The 16,659-nt window shown below is 36.4% G+C and overlaps 1 protein-coding gene and 1 non-coding gene across 2 annotated transcripts in view; one reads left to right on the forward strand and one right to left on the reverse strand.

Annotated features, from left to right (window-relative positions):
• The window catches only part of ELAPOR2 (endosome-lysosome associated apoptosis and autophagy regulator family member 2), a 200,355-nt gene that overhangs the window by 101,331 nt on the left and 82,365 nt on the right, over nucleotides 1-16,659 (forward strand). Inside the window, exon 2 of the mRNA XM_049771053.1 lies at nucleotides 481-601. Within this exon, the coding sequence (XP_049627010.1) occupies nucleotides 481-601 (121 nt within the window). The remainder of the gene's footprint in view (nucleotides 1-480; nucleotides 602-16,659) is intronic.
• Nucleotides 9,748-9,880, reverse strand: LOC126031979 (small nucleolar RNA SNORA51). Its single transcript, XR_007503787.1, has one exon. It is a non-coding gene; the product is annotated as a small nucleolar RNA SNORA51 (small nucleolar RNA).

Below are 16,659 nucleotides of genomic sequence, written 5' to 3' on the forward strand. Positions count from 1 at the left end.
CTTTTACTGATATTTAGATGATTAACTACACATTTTAGCACATCTAAATAGAATGAGAATTAGGTCAATGGGAATGTTATATTTTTATTTTTACATAAAAGCAAAGACAGCCACACTATTCAGTATTCTGGTGTTATTTTGCTTAGGCTAATATTTAGTAATAATTTAGAATTTTAGATCTCTGCAAAACAAATTGGGATGAATTTTTATAACCTTTTGAGGTGGTTAAGAGTAAGGGTGATGGGTAACTAAGAGAATAGATTGTCTTATTGCTCATTATACCCTCAGTGCCTGCTCAATGAATTGATTTCCATGATCCTTTTGTGATTAATAAATGTCTTGATGTGGGGGAAAAAGAGAATCAATGAGAGGGTACAGTTTTGAATCATATTTGTAGGCAAGTTTGGGAGTGATTGAGAAAGCACAGTGGTCCCATTAAAATTGGCCCTAACAAAGGCTTGTTTCTGTGATTGTTTTCAGAGAGATTACCACTTTGAATATACAGAATGTGATAGCAGTGGCTCCAGGTGGAGGGTTGCCATTCCGAATTCTGCGGTGGACTGCTCAGGCCTGCCGGACCCTGTGAGAGGCAAAGAATGCAGTATGTTTTGAGTTTTTGAGTATTTGCTTTCTGGATAAAGCCATAATCCCATCATAAAGTTTATGATAATTAAGAAACTGAAAAGATGAATGTATAGTATTTATTTCTAACTAAGAAAAGGCATACTTTCTCAGTATTCAGTGTCTGTAAAATAAAAAATAAGCTTTACTGCTTTCATATTGATTTTTGGTACTCGAAAATTTTCTGAGAACAGGAATCCAAGAAATAAGACAAGTATAATAAGTAAGTATAGGCACTTGCTTGCATATGGCCAAACATGGTTCTGTGCCCATCACTATAATGGTTTTCTGAGTACCTTCAGGAGTGATCCCTGAGCAAAGCCAGGGGTCAATCTGGAGCACTGCTGGGTGTTGTCAAAAACTTTTTTTGTCAGTGGGACAGCTTTACATCTCTAAAACAGTATAAGCTAGGGCCAGAGAGATAGTAGATAAGGCACTTCCTTTGCATGTGACTGGCCTGGGTTTGATTTCTGGCATACCATCTAGTTCTGGGAGCTTCACCAGAAATGATTTCTGATCATAGAGCCAGAAGTAACTTCTGAGCATCTTCAGGTGTTGCCCCAAAACTATGAAAAAAAAAAGATTATTAATCTCATTGCATATGACACCAATATTTTAATATCATTACACTATCAAAATTACCCTATCTACTCATTCCTTTTCTACCTCTACACAAAGTTCCCTCTTTCTTGAAAGTTACCTTATTTTTCACAGAAAATTAAGTTATTTTTGTTATATTTTGATTGCATATATTCCTTTGTTATTTACATTTCACATATAAAATTGTCTAGTAACTGACTTTGATTTTATGCTTCTTTTTTTAAATTAGTCAATGCTAGCAAATCACTGACAATGCTTCTAAAATTAATAGGTAGAGAGTTCTGCCTATTTTTACTCAATTTATTTTATATTAAAAATATGAACTCAGGATCTAGGTTGTCTATAGTTTCAAATCCCAATTATGCCTTATATCAATGAATTAAAGATAAATAAAATCGGTGGCTAAATATTTTGTCTAAACCACACAATATATCAGATCTGTGTTTTATTCTAGCTGTATACCATACATAGATACTATGGGAGGTCTTCAACTGGAAACCTGAGCAGTAACCTTGCAAATGAAATCATATTTTAAAAAAGGGTTACATTCATTAACAATTTTTTTAATTTTGGTATATACCTGGAAGTACTCTGAGTGCACTCCTAGCTTTGTACTTGGGATCACTCATGGCTGGGTTGGGGAAACAAATGGGGTGCTGAGGAATCAAACCTAGGTTGGCCATGTGTATGGCAAACACCCTACCCACTGTACTATCACTCCAGCTCCAAGCAAATGAATCTTTTTTTAATTATTATTAGTTTGGGCCACACCTGATGATGCTCAGGGGTTACTCCTGGATATGTGCTCAGAAATTGCTCCTGGCTTGGAGGACCATATGGGACCCCAGGAACATTGAGCCACAGTCTGTGTGCAAGGCAAACACCCTACTGCTGCACCATCACTCTGACCCCCCAAACATGAACCTTTTAAAGCAATCACATAAAATTAGTTAACTCATAGTAGTAATATGATTGTATAAACTATACTTTATTATCAAGGAATATATTGTTAAATCTGTTTAGATGTTAGCTAGAATGGTCAAACTCTACATTAGATAAGAGTCCTATTATCTATGGTATCTTACAACTTTAGAATTAGTTATAGGATATGCCAAATAATTTTCATCTCATCTTGAGGAATCCATACTTCCCTATTATTTACTTCTTGAAAAAATGTTATACAAATTAAAAATCTTGCATACGGGCTTGGAGAGATAGTACAGAGGACTTGCCTTGTATTTAGCTTACATGGTTTTGATACCCAGCACCCATATGGTCCCCTGAGCTCCACCAGGAGTGATTTTCAAATGCACAGCCATTTGAAACAAGCCTTCAAACAACAACTAAAACAACAAAACAACAAAATATCCAAACAAAATTCTGCTTAGGTAAATTGATTTTTTAAAGTAGCATTTAGCGTTCAGAGACCTTTATTTGTGAGTCATCTTAATTGATGAGTGGTCTCTTCAAATAATTTATTCCTAATTATGTATTTCTAAAAGGTAATTGAATAACTCTAAAGAATTCAATACATATTGTGATTTCATCATAAATAACAAGTTAGTTTTTTTTCTTATAACTAGAAAATGGTTAATGTTTAAAATCTATGTTATGCTTTTATTATTAACATGCATTAAAATATACTGCTGGTGGGGCCAGAGTGGTGGCACAAATGGGTAGAGTGTTTGCCTTGCACATGCTAACCTAGGACAGACCGAAGTTCAATCCCCCCCAGCATCCCATATGGTCCCCCAAGCCAGGAGCTATTTCTGAGTGCATAGCCAGGAGTAACCCTGAGTGTTACTGGGTGTGGCTCAAAACCCAAATACATATATATATGTGTGTGTGTGTGTGTGTGTGTGTGTGTGTGTGTGTGTGTGTGTGTGTGTGTGTGTGTGTATACTGCTAGTATTTTTTTAAATTTTAGTAATACTTAGAGATTTCTTTATTCTTCCAAAGAGGATCTATCATTTCCTGGCTCCTACAGAGCTCTGAAACGCTGGGCTATTTATTGAAATTCAATTTGGTATTATCAAATGATATTCATTTCATTATATTATGATTATGAATGAATGAAACATGAGAAAAACTGACTTATTTAAAATATGTATAAAGACAAACATTTAATTCTATTTGACTTAGTTTGGAGTGTTGATAATCAAGGCCTAAATGGCAAATGAGGAATTTAAATGTGCTCAGCAATGTACAAGTGGCAGGTGAGAGGAAGGATCAAATAAAATTTAGAGAACAGTATGACTATATGGGAGCTAATGTTTAGGAGACTTTTTTATTATTAAAAATAAAGTGATTTACAGAAATCTTCTCACCCTTTGGTCTGTCCAAAAGCCAAGATTGCGATCTACAGATGACTGGTTGATAGAACCATGACCGGACTGTATATATCCTAGGACCAATAAAAAAGCCCTAGTCTAGAGTTTGAGCTATGGCCTGCACAACAACCATGATCTCCAGTTCCAAAGGTCTGTCTGAGACAATTGCAATGGAATGGGTCTTCTGGAAACATCCTAGGATCAACGCAAAGACCAAGACCACCAACCACAGAAGACGGATTAAAATGACACTGAGGGAGCAGAACTTCTAGAACCACAAAGAAAGACTTCATCATAAGTTCCACTCCTTGACTTGTGTAGATACTGAGATCTTTAGATACAGAGGTCTGATTTTATCACCCAGGACAGAGCAGAAGTCTTCCAAACACCACGAAGCACCAAGGGGAGAGTAAATGAACTTGAAAGGAGTCCATAGTTAATCCCATGTCAATATACTCCAAGGGTGGAGAAACCCTGTATCTCTTAGGCCAAGGGAATTCCTTTTTGAATGACCCCAATATTTAATGTGCCAGTGCAGGAGGGAAAAAACAAAGCACAAAACTATTTCTCTCTCTTTTTTTTTATTTATCTATCTAGTTTTTGTCAATTTCTTTGTTTTGGTGTGGTTATTGAAGTTGTCTCCACTTATATTTATATATTTATTTTCTTGCTTTCTTTTCTTTATGGGCTCTGCCATGTTTTTATCTCAAGATCATGGTTTTTATGTGGTGCTTACCTTTATTGTTGGAGTGCTCACTGGATGTTTTATTTGACACTTCTTTTTGTACTGTTGGGGTGATTCACCTTTTTCCCCTTCGTCTCTCAAACCGATGATGAGAGCCTCTAGAAGGACTTCGCCCATTTTCGCCGTATTTGATTTTTACCCCAGTTTATTACTTTTCTCTTCTTCGAACAAAACCATGGAACTTGATCTGTCTAGTCCCGTCTCCCAGTTACAGGAGGAAATAAGGAGCTACCAAGACCAAACAGGTGTAAGACTACTAAGTAGCAAGTTAGGCACAGAGGAGACCACGTATTCTTGCAGGGGGGGGAGGGAGGAGGGAGGAAGATATGGGAGGTAGGATGGGAACAGAGGTGTAGGGAGAACAATTCGGTGATGGGAATACCCCTGATATTACGTTAACATGTACCTAAAATATTATTGTCAACAATATGTAAGCCACTATGATCAAAATAAAAATTATATTATTAAAAAATAAAAAAGTGACTTATATAGGGCTAAGAAAATTCAGTTCTTTAACTTGAAAAATCAAGTGCAGAAAGACCACTAGGAAGATTCATCAACACTTTTAAACAAAAAGAAAAGTTTTAGTATAATATGGAAATCAAAATGTTAAAAGGTATTGCTCTCTCTCTCTGCTTTGGTGTCTGCATCAAATACTCTGAACCTTTTCTTCTTCTGGACTTTCGCTGTTATATTTTATCTTTATATTATATCACCCCATCTCAGATGAACTGAAATGTCTCAATTCCTATAAAACATGGAAATAAAGAAATCACAATAAAGTTTATATGTACTTTTAAAAAAGATATTAACTACTGTAGTTATATTTGGATTATAAGCCCTTCCTACCAGGACTTGATTTTGTGGGGGGATGGATTTTCTTTCTGCTAAGTCCTCTCAAAGAAGCACTCTGATGCTCATAGAGTTCAATTTGACAAGGCTATGTGAGGACTTGTTTGGGAAGGATTTAGAGGTGAAAATTAGATATCAGATACAGAAAGGCAATGCTTTCACTAAATATTCTTTTCAGAAACAGTGAATTATAGAACATTAGCCAGAATTGATTTGTGTTAATGTACTCTTTACTCATCTTCTGTCTCATTTTATTTTTGAAAAATGGAAATGAAATTAGTTTTTTCTTTCTTAGTTTCAAAATTTTGAACTTCTCCTGGTCCAGGGAAATAGATTTGTAGTCAGGGGTGCACTGAGGAAGAAAAAAGCTGGAATTTGTAGGGTTCACTAGGTTGTTCAATTTCTCTTAGCTATTGTTTCCTAACTCTCTATTTTCTGTGAGAGGAATTATAATAATGAAATGACAGTTGATGTTTTAATTATATAATAATGGTAATCTATTAAGTGATTGATTAAGCTAAAAGTTATTATTTTGAGATCCAAGGTCTATGCATTATTTTTCTTATACATAATACCCTTAATGGAAATGAACAATGATTTACCTGTAAGAGTATTTTTATTTTGCTTTTCTGCATGAGGCAGCCAAGAAGAAAGCAGCAAATGTGATCTCTTCAGGGCCCTACACCGGGTAAGCTGTGCCTTGCCTAATAAGGGTGGAGCTTGAGGTGTGTGCTTTGCTCCATGGCCACGTGCATTTTTGTTTTTGTTTTTTGGGCCACACCTGTTACCCCATCATCCATTTCCTGTGAAACCTTACCTGCTAGTAAGACCTGCCCATTTCTGGGAGGGGTCTTTGGGAGGTATCAAGAGATTTACAGCGTTTCCCTGCTGCTATCCTGAACCTGCAGACCGCTGGCTGAAGAGAGTTGCAGACTTGTGGCCTGGGTTGGAGGAGAAAGGCCCTTCTCCATCCTATCACCATCCAGCCCCATCTAGGGCTGTTATTCAACACACACCCAGTGACGCTCAGGAATTACTCCTGGCTATGTACTCAGAAATCGTTCCTGGCTTGGGGGGATCATATGGAACACTGGGTATCATACTGCGGTCCATCCTAACATGTCTTACCACTCAGCACCACCACTCTGGCCCCTCACACGCATTTTCTAACCCATGAACCTCACCACAGCACATAGTAAAAACTACACTATAAACATGGCAATGGGGAAACAGTGCAGGACAACCCTATGTATAGAGAATGAAGATGGCAGCTCTGATGACCCGAAAAGAACCAACCAGTTAGGTATCCTCTCAGATAAGGTATTTAGAGAAGAAATATGAAGAATGTTCATAGAGCTCAAAGCATATATCCTAGTTAAATGAAACACAAATAATAATCAAGAGGATATGAAGATAGAAATAAGAAAACTTCAAACTGAAATAACATGTCTGAAAAACTTGGTGGATGAAATTAAAACCTCAATGGAAAGCCTCTCCAACAGAGTAACAGCAGCTGAGGACAGAAAATCAGATGCAGAACAACTCCATACAGCAGAGGAGATTGGAAAAGAACCTTAAAGCAAATAATCAGACAGTGGATAAACTACTCAAAGAATGTAGAGATTTAAACAAGTCTTTGATAAACTCAACAGAAACAACATAGGAACAACATTGGAGTCCCAGAGACCCAGGAAGAGAATAATAATGAGGAGTTGGAGGGAGAGTAAGAAAAGGAGGTGGAGGAAGAAGAAAAAGAAGAAGGGGAAGAAGAAGAGCTGGAGGAGGAGAAAAAAGAGGAAGAGTAGAAAAAAAGAAGAAAAGAGGAGAAGGAAGCTAGGGATATAGGTCAATTTGTAGAACAGTTGACTTATAGGTGTCAATGCCTAGATTTGATCCCAGACGATCTTGTGTTCATGCTATAATATTCTCACAACTTGTCTACATTTGTATATATCTGTATGTATAAAAATATGCAATATACTTATGCATGCTCACATCTAATAAAGCAATTGTAAAAATATAAGAGTTTTTTATTTTTATGTGTAAATATTTACAATGTCTATGGTTTTAATGTAATTAAGTGAAACTAGACATAGAGAAAAATGTCATTATTCCCCATAAATGTATATTCTATTTCAATGTGTTTTCTTTTTTTTTTTTTTTTTTTTTGGTTTTTGGGCCACACCCTGTGACGCTCAGGGGTTACTCCTGGCTATGCGCTCAGAAGTTGCTCCTGGCTTCTTGGGGGACCATATGGGAAGCCGGGGGATCAAACCGAGGTCCGTCCTAGGCTAGCGCAGGCAAGGCAGGCACCTTACCTCCAGCGCCACTGCCCGGCCCCTCAATGTGTTTTCTTAATGTTGATTTTATTATAATTTTAGATTAGTGAAATGTAAATTTCAGGCTAGAGTATAATAGAAGATCCATGATAGAAAAAATGTTTTGCATACCTTTCACCAATATATTCTTCATGTCTAGATTTGCCTAACAAATTCTAGGCATGCAGTAATATTTGTTAAATGAATTCACATAATATAGTGTTATTCTCAGATATTTGCTTCCATAGGCTCACTTTTATAAACATCTCATTAAACTCATAAATTGAAAAATCCTCTTATTACTATTTATTGCTGTTTATGTATAGAACACAAATTTCTGCAGTGAGTAGCTTTGAATTAAAATAGCAAAAGTGATGAATTATGAATATATATAATTGATAGCCATCATCTTTCAAAGCATGAGATCTCTGAAGGAGGGAAAAACAAAACTAAGAGGTTCTTGTGGCGAAAAGATTAAAAATAGATGTTCTTTATTGTTAGACATAAATCATAGATGAAAACCAGCATATAAATGATTCATTTATAACTATTATATGGTAAATTATACTAGAAAGTTGATGCTCAGCATGATATTTTGAGTTTTATTTCATTGCCTTTAGTGCTTTAGGGGCTCCCAAGCAGTGCTCAGGGGATCCAGGAGACACAGTTCATTGTTTCAGCCCAGAAATGTAGTGCTGGTTGGGCTCAGCTATATCTGGCATGTGGTGATCATGAACACACTTAAAGTCTTATGCAATGCATGTAAAGCTATGGGCATTAGCCCTTCATGACAGTTTATACATTTAGAGTAGTTTTCCTAGTGGTATAGGATACTCCTTTGAGAGAGGCAAGGAAAGTGGTTTTACAGTCATGTGAATGAACAGAGACAATGAGGAGTAAATAAATTTCTTCATGTATTTGCTAGTTGAGCAAAACAAAATAAATGTTTTTATTCATTCAGATTCTTCAAACTTGCATATTTCAGTATTTACATATTCAAAATAGAAATAAAGACAGTAAAAGTCAATAAAGCTAAGACAAAGATTATTGAGTTTAGCAGATGATCATTGGCTATAGATCTTAAGAGTCAGTGTTTAAACATCAAACACTTCCACTGAATGATTTGATAAAATATTATGAAATCCCAGGCTGAGCCCACTATTTAGAGTATGACCAAATGAAAAAGTCAGGTTTTTCTATTCTCAAATCAGATCTTTACTGTTTTTTTTTATCTTCAGTGGGTTATTTTATGATTATGAAATTATTGAAAATAAATAGTATTTTAGCAATGTGCAATTGTTCGAACAAAGTAAAGTCAGTTCACATTTAAAATGATAACTATTGGTATTTACAATAGCTCATCCATATCTTGTTAAGTCTCCTGTTGTACTTTAAGTTGTAATGGAAAAATCAGAGTTTCTATATTATAGATATAATAATACAACTAAAGACCAAAATGTTAAAGTAGGAAGTATATGTGGCTAAGACAAAAGGTATCAGAAAGGAAGTGTTTATTGTTGGTGACTATCATAAGAGATTGGAAATGAGAAGAGTGTCAACATAATTTAGTGGAATAAATTTTGTTTAACCTATAGGTCTATATTCTTTCTTGGAAATACTCTTTAAGAGCTGTTTTCAAGATTGAAAAATAATGAAGAATGGCATATACCATATCATTAAAAAATAAAGCTTTAGACACTTTAGTTCCCTTGTATTATTAAGGACCTATGCCCCTTTGACTCAATTTGAGTACATTAATTATTCTGAAGATAAGTGAAACTTCCAGTTAAATGGCAGAATTCTTGTCCTAGACTCAAGAATTATTTCAATTATATCTAAATGTGTTAGAAAGTTGAATACTTTATATAGAGTATCTTATTTATTCCACAACAATTATCTGAATGAAATCATTTCCATCATTTTTAACAACTGAGGAAATTGAGGCTATTCTGGAAACTAACGTAAGCTTTCAGTATGACACACTAAATCTAAAATTTAGCCCAAGGAATCTGAGAGTTGGTATAGTTATTGTTTTATATATTTAAAAATAATTTTTATTGAATTGAGTGACATATATACAAAATTATGCTATTGAGTTTCAGGAGTAGTGTTTTACAATACTAGACCATTCACCAGTGTCCACTTCTCTCCTCTTCAGTGTCCCAGTTTCCCTCCTACCCCCTGGGCTGCCTCTATGGCAGACTTTCTTTATTTTTCTTTTTTAATTTTAATTAAGACAGTATGGTTTGCAAAGTAGTTCATATTAGAGTTGTTTCATTTTTTTTGTCCCCCAATTCACAATACAGACCAGGCAAAGGGCCTGTGTTGAGGTGTATATGGGGTGCATTTACTGTACCTCCTCTTTCTATACAGTCAATATAAAGAACACAGCCTGTGATAAGAATTGGGAGACATTGTTTCAGGCATACAATGCTATGACACCAATCTTACCAGTGTACCCTTCTTCCCACCAGTGTCTCCAGGTTCACTCCCACATGGGCAGGCACATAAAATTTTAATTCATATTACTTGATCCAATAAAAGCAATGGAAAATAGAATTATCAGAAAATAAATCAATAGAAGTCAGTTTGTTATGCTTGATTAATACATGTTTTTTTAACCTTATATACCATTAGTGAGTGCCATACTCACTGCCCATGTTGGAAAGTTTCTCCTTTGTCCTTGTCCTTGTTTCTCCTTGTCCCTTAAAGTAGTTCTTTATCACTTTTTGCAACTGGTTTCAATGTTATGAATTTTCTAAGATGTTGCCTCTCCATGAAAATCCATCATTCCTTCAAATTTGAATTATAATCTAGCTGGATAGAGTATTGGTGAGGTGTCCACTTCATTGAGTTTTTGTACAATATCTTTCTATACTCCCCTGACCCATAAAGTCTCTGAATATTGTTCATCTTATGTATGTAAGTAGCTTCCATTTTTTGGTCTTGATGTTTTCAATATTCTGTCTCTATTTTTGGACTTGTTATTTTTTAAATATAATTTTTATTTTAATCATAGTGGCTTACATATCGTTCACAGTAATATTCCAGGTACATATTAACATTGAATCAGGGGAATTCCCGTCACCAAATTGCCCTCCCTCCACCTCCGTTCCCATCCTGCCTCCCATATTCTACACCCTTACCCCAGGGAGTGCTAGAATGAGTGGTCCCCTCTGTGTCTAGTTTATTACTTAGTGATCTTATTACTGTTTGGTCTTGGTACCTCCATTACTTCCTCCTCTAAATGGGAGGCGGGACTAGATAGTTCAAGTTATGTGGTTTTATTTGAGGAAGAGGTAAGTAATAAAATGGGGTAAAAATCAACTACACCGACAATGGGCAGAGTCCTTCTAGAGGCTCTCATCCTTGGTTTGAGAGACGAAGGGGAAAAAAGGTGCCTTTGCAGGAAGAAATGGTGCTTCATTATATTGCCGGTGTATTTGGGGGTGGAAAGAGAAGAGCAGAAAAACGAGTCACTCACCCCAAAAAAGATGAAAATAGAAATAAAAATATATTTGCTCATATATGTATAAAGAAAAATGATTTAAAAATGAATTAAAAAATAAAGAGGTAGTGTTATACAGGTCTTATACTTATGATGGAAGTATAGGTTTCCCCATTGACTTTTGAGATTTTCTTGTGAGGTGTGGGTTCCCAGCACCTTTTCATCACACACCCTGCCCTTCTTGAGATTGGTAAAGGATTTGTGGCAGGTGGTCTTGGGTAGAGTTCTTGCATTAGGAGTCCTTTTAGGGCTATGACCAGTATCCAGCAACAGTCCACGTTAGGAAGAGTTGGTAGGGAGGGCTATACAGCGTGGGTCAGCAGGGTGTTGGTTGTCTTTTCCTGCCAGGGACAAGGTGTGGGTTTGAGTGGGTGTCCCTTCGATTGGGTGGGTGCTGGGTACTGGTTCGTTGGGGTAGTAGGTCAGTTTTGATGCCTAATAGATTAAGAACTGAGGGTGAAGAGTTTTAATAAGGTGGAAAATCTGGATGGGATTGAGGGGTGAAGGGATAGTCGGATTCCTAGAAGGGGGAAAGGGGAAAGTATTTGGAAGGGGTAGAAAAGAAGAAAAAAGAAAATAAGATTAAATAGAGAAAAGAAAAAAAAAAGAAGTAGTGAGAAGAGAGGAGAGAAGAGCGCAGGCATTTTATTTTGCCTGAATATATTCTATGAGTAGGCCTCGCAGTATAAGTCTGTAGGTCACAGTTGCTGCTTCAGTGGTCTGGCTGGTCACATGATTCAGGTCCTAAAAGAAGGTATAACCTAGAGATAAAGGGTATGTTAAAGAGTTTTATCGAGACAATTTTCATAATGCAACCTAGATATGGTATCTCGTGTGGCTTAGCTCCATCTTAGGTTGTCCACCCTTTGTATCCAAGAACACCTGTGGACAAAAAAGCTGAGAGGTTATTTTAGGAGAAAAATGAGGCTATATTTTCACTTTTAAGTTGGATCAGTAGCATCTGGCTCAAAACTAGAGCAGTAAAAAATGATTTATTTAATCAAAAATGATATCTCCATTGTCAGAGTCATTAGTAAATGACTGTCTTTCATTCATCTCTGAAATGAAATGGTTGTACTTCAAAAGAGACCAGAGGTACTTATTTTGATATTGACCAAATCTAATAAAGTTGAAATTTTGGGCTAGAGAAATAGGACAGTTGAGAGGTTACTTTAAATATAGTAAGCTTATGGCATTAACACATTATTTTGAAATGCTTCCGTTTGAGTCAGTGATTTCCCATGGTATTCTTTACCTATAATCTTGTATAATATCCCTATGAGATTATTATGGGCCTTTGTAGTAACAGGCTGATTACATACCTGTTCTCTCTACACTGCTGTTTCTGCTGTTGCTGGTTTCTTTATGGTATTACGTGTGGTTGAGAGTTTATGTTATTCCTCTTTCATGTGTATTGGGCACTACTCCCCAATATATGTGTGATATTAGTGTTTGGAGTTTCTACCCTGTTAAATCCTGTTATTTTATCTTTGAATATTAGTTGTATAGATGGTTTAGTTTCTAGGTGCTTCAGAATAGTGCTATCATTCTGTGTTTATCTTTCATCTTCTGGCTTACTTCGTTTAACTTAATATGTTCTAGGTCCATCCACATTGCTGCAAAGTCTGTGATTGTATCATTTCTGACTGCCATGTAGTATTCCATTGTGTATAGATACTACATCTTAATGATCCACTCATCTGTTGTTGGACATCGAGGTTGGTTCCAAGACTTGGCTATTATACTGAGTGCTGTGATAAATAGTGGGGTGCACACATTTTGGGATGAATGTCCTTCTGACTTGGGGGTAGATACCTAGGAGAGCAATTGCAGGGTCAAATGGCAGCTTGATTCTGAGTTCCTTGAGGACTCTCCAGACTGTTTTCCATAGGTTTTGGACTAGGGGGCATTCCCACCAACAGTGGATGAGAGTGCCTTTCATACTGCATCCCCGCCAACATAGATTGTTCCCATTATTTTTGATGTGAGCCATCCTCACTGGTGTAAGGTGGTACCTCATTGTTGTCTTGACTTGGATTTCTCTAATGATGAGTGAAGGTGAACATGTTTTCATGCGTTTGTTGGCCATCTTTCGATCTTCAGAGAAGTGTCTATTCATTTCATCTCCCCATTTTTCTATGGCTTTATTTGGTTTTGTGGAGCTCATCTTTCCGAGTGCTTTGTATATTCTGGATATCAGCCCTTTATCTCACATGTTGAGTGCAAAGATTTTTTCCCATTCAGTTAACTGTCTTCTTGTGTTAAGCATGGTTTCTTTTGCCATGCAGAAGCTTTTTAGTTTGGTGTAGTCCCATTTGTTTATGTTTGATGCTAAAGTTCTTGCCATTGGCAATCTATCATCAAAGACTTTTTTGATATATAGGTTTTCGAGTGTTTGCCTATTTTTTTCTCAATAAACTTTATAGATTCGGGTCTGATATCAAGGTCTTTACTCCATTTTGAGTTGACTTTTGTATATGGGGTGAGGTATGGGTCAATTTTCAATTTCTTACAGATGGTTCCCAGTTGTATCGACACCATTTGTTGAAAAGACTTTCTTTGTACCATTTCAAGTTCTTGGCTCTTTTGTCAAATATTTGTTGACTATATATCTGGGGGCTTATGTCTGGAAATTCTGTTCTAACCCACTGGTCTGAGGCTCTGTCCTTGTGCCAGTACCAAGCTGTTTTGATCACTATGGCTTTATAGTATAGCTTCAGGTTAGGTAGCGAGATGCCACCCAGCTTCTTGTTTTTTATATGTTTTTGGCTATCCTGGGTCTTTTGTGGTTCCAGATGAATTTTATGATTGATTGTTCTAAGTCTTTAAAGAATGATGTCAGAATTTGGATGGGGATTGCATTAAACCTATATAGGAGTTTGGGTAGGATAGTCATTTTGACTATATTGATTCTACCTACCCATGAGCATGGGATGTTCTTCCATTTTCTTAGATCCTCTTCAATTTCTTTCTAAGTGTTTTGAAGTTTCTCTGGTATAAGTCCTTCACTTCCCTTGTAAGGTTGATTCCTAGGTACTTGATTTTTTTGGTTACTATTTTAAATGGAGTTGAATTCTTAATCTCTCTCTCATTTGCTTGGATTTGTTATTCTTAATATTTATATTATCTATAATGTGTTCTAAAGTTTTCCTTGTTGGGTCTCTTTTTTTCTGGGACCCTTTGGGCCACTTGGATCTTGGTGCCAATATTCCTCAACTCTGGGAAATTCTTACTGGTGGTTTCTTTAACTGTTATCACATTTGCCTTCCTGTTCTTTAAGAAACCCAATGATTATTATATTATTCTTTTTAAACTCATCCCATAGTTTTATTTTATACTGTTAATTTCTTTTTAAATTATTTTCCACCTTCTGGTGTTTCCTAGTAGTTTACTCCTTTCATCTCAGAGCTCCTTGATCTTTTGTTCAGTAGTGGTTATTCTGCTATTTAGAGCTTCTATTTGAATTTTTTATATCATCCGCATGCCCTTCATTCTTGTCATTTTTGATTGTAGTATTTTTCTCATTTCAACTCTTAAGTGTCTTGTGCTTTGCCAACTACCTGTGCCATTGTTAATTTGATTTTATTGCACATCCTCATCAAAAATTTACTGAATTGGTTGTGTTAATACATTTTGTGTTATTGTTTTTACTCACTGAGCTTGATGAGCTTGTATGTGTTTGCCACACTGCTTTCCTAGAGGTGTTGGTGTTCTGGAGGCGAGTCTTTGAAAATGCTGAGGGATTAGGCTGGGTTAGGTCTCATTTCTTTTTTTTAGTCTCACAGAATGCCGGAAAGTATAACTGTGAGGAACCTGTAATTGATGAGTAGATCTGTCTTTTCAGGACCCATGGTATTGACCCAGAATATGGCATAGGGTGTGCATGGAGGTTGCTAGAAGTTATTTTGTAGGGGGGGACTGTGTCCCTTGTTCAGAAATAGAACAAGTGATGTCAGCCAGAGACAGGTTTTATCTGGGATGATAGACCAGTAAATAGAAGGTCAGGAAAGAGGGTGGTATGCTTTTCTTCCCCTCCCCCGCTCCTTCACTGTTTAGGCAGTGCATTAACACTGCACTTATAGAGTAATATGCATGTCACTTTACATACTTTAAGAACATAGTCCTGGTATCCACTTCCCTCTGTCGTTGTAATGGTACCTTCCTTGACATAACCCCCCCCCCCAACACACACATCCTGCCCCACCTCTGTTCCGGTGGCAAACTTCTCTCTAAGGACTATGTTTTTTTAATAACCTGCATATGAGTGAGGTCATTCTGTCTTTTCCTTTCCCTTTTATTTATTTCACTCATCACAGTACTTTCCAGATCCAACTATGTATCAGCAAATTGCATGACTTTACTTTTTAAGTTATGAGTAGTATTCCACTATGTGTACCATAGCTTCTTTTATCCAGTCGTCTATTCTTTGGCACTTACGCTGTTCCCAGATTTTGGATATCCTAAATAGTGCATCAATGAACATAGGAGTACAGATTCTTTCTGGATTGTATTTTGAGGGCCATGAAGTATTTTATAATATTGATGAATATTTCATAGTAATATAAGGTAAAGCTAGCTTTATTACTTGGTGACTAAGTAGTATTTATTATTCTTTTGTGACTTTATTTTTTATTTTATTTTTATTTATTTTTTGGGGGGGTAACACCCGGTAGCACTCAGGGGTTACTCCTGGCTCTACACTCAGAATCGCTCCTGGCAGGCTTGGGGGACCATATGGGATTCCACCGTCCTTCCGCATGCAAGGCAAATGCCTTACCTCAATGCTATCTCTCCAGCCCCAGTGACTTTATTTTTTGATTCACATATGGTTGTGATTAGAATTTACTACTGGTTCTAAGCTCACAGATCATTTTTGGTGATGTTTGGGGACAAGAAAGGATGTTGGAAATACAACTATATGTAAGACAAGGTCATCTACCATTCTGTCTCTCTGATCCATGATTATCTTCTTAATTATGTTATTTAAATTTACTGTGATTAATTTTTCTTCCCTAGAAAATGAGCATAGTATTCTTTTTCTTCACACACTAGCACACAGTAAGTCCTCATTATTCATAGGTTCTTTATTTAAAAATTCATCCATTAGGGCCCGGAGAGATAGCACAGCGGTGTTTGCCTTGCAAGCAGCTGATCCAGGACCTAAGGTAGTTGGTTCGAATCCCGGTGTCCCATATGGTCCCCCGTGCCCGCCAAGAGCTATTTCTGAGCAGACAGCCAGGAGTATCCCCTGAGCACCGCCGGGTGTGGCCCAAAAAACAAACAAAAAATTTAATTCATCCATTAAACTTTATTTATAATACCAAATAATACACAGTGCTTCCATAGCTATTTGCAGATAGGAACAAAACAGTAAAGTCTTGATGATAAATAAGGTTACTTCATATTTTATTTTACTATATTTTAGGGGTGGTGTTGGGACCACATCAAGCAGTTCTTAGGGTCATGAAATTGCATATTCGCCTCATTCATGGGAAGCAGTTTAACACTTATTATATCTTGCCAACCTTGACATTTATTTCTCATACTGTCTATAAGTATTCTTAATAGAGTCTATTTGTCTTTTTTATATTGTATTTTTGTTCTTTACATTGATGTTGCCATTTTAAATGGTCCCTAAATTTAGTTCTGACTTATGATCTGTAATGCAAATAGGATGTGATATAC

The sequence above is a fragment of the Suncus etruscus genome, chromosome 1 (genome assembly GCF_024139225.1).
Source record: "Suncus etruscus isolate mSunEtr1 chromosome 1, mSunEtr1.pri.cur, whole genome shotgun sequence".
Taxonomy (NCBI): Eukaryota; Metazoa; Chordata; class Mammalia; order Eulipotyphla; family Soricidae; genus Suncus; species Suncus etruscus.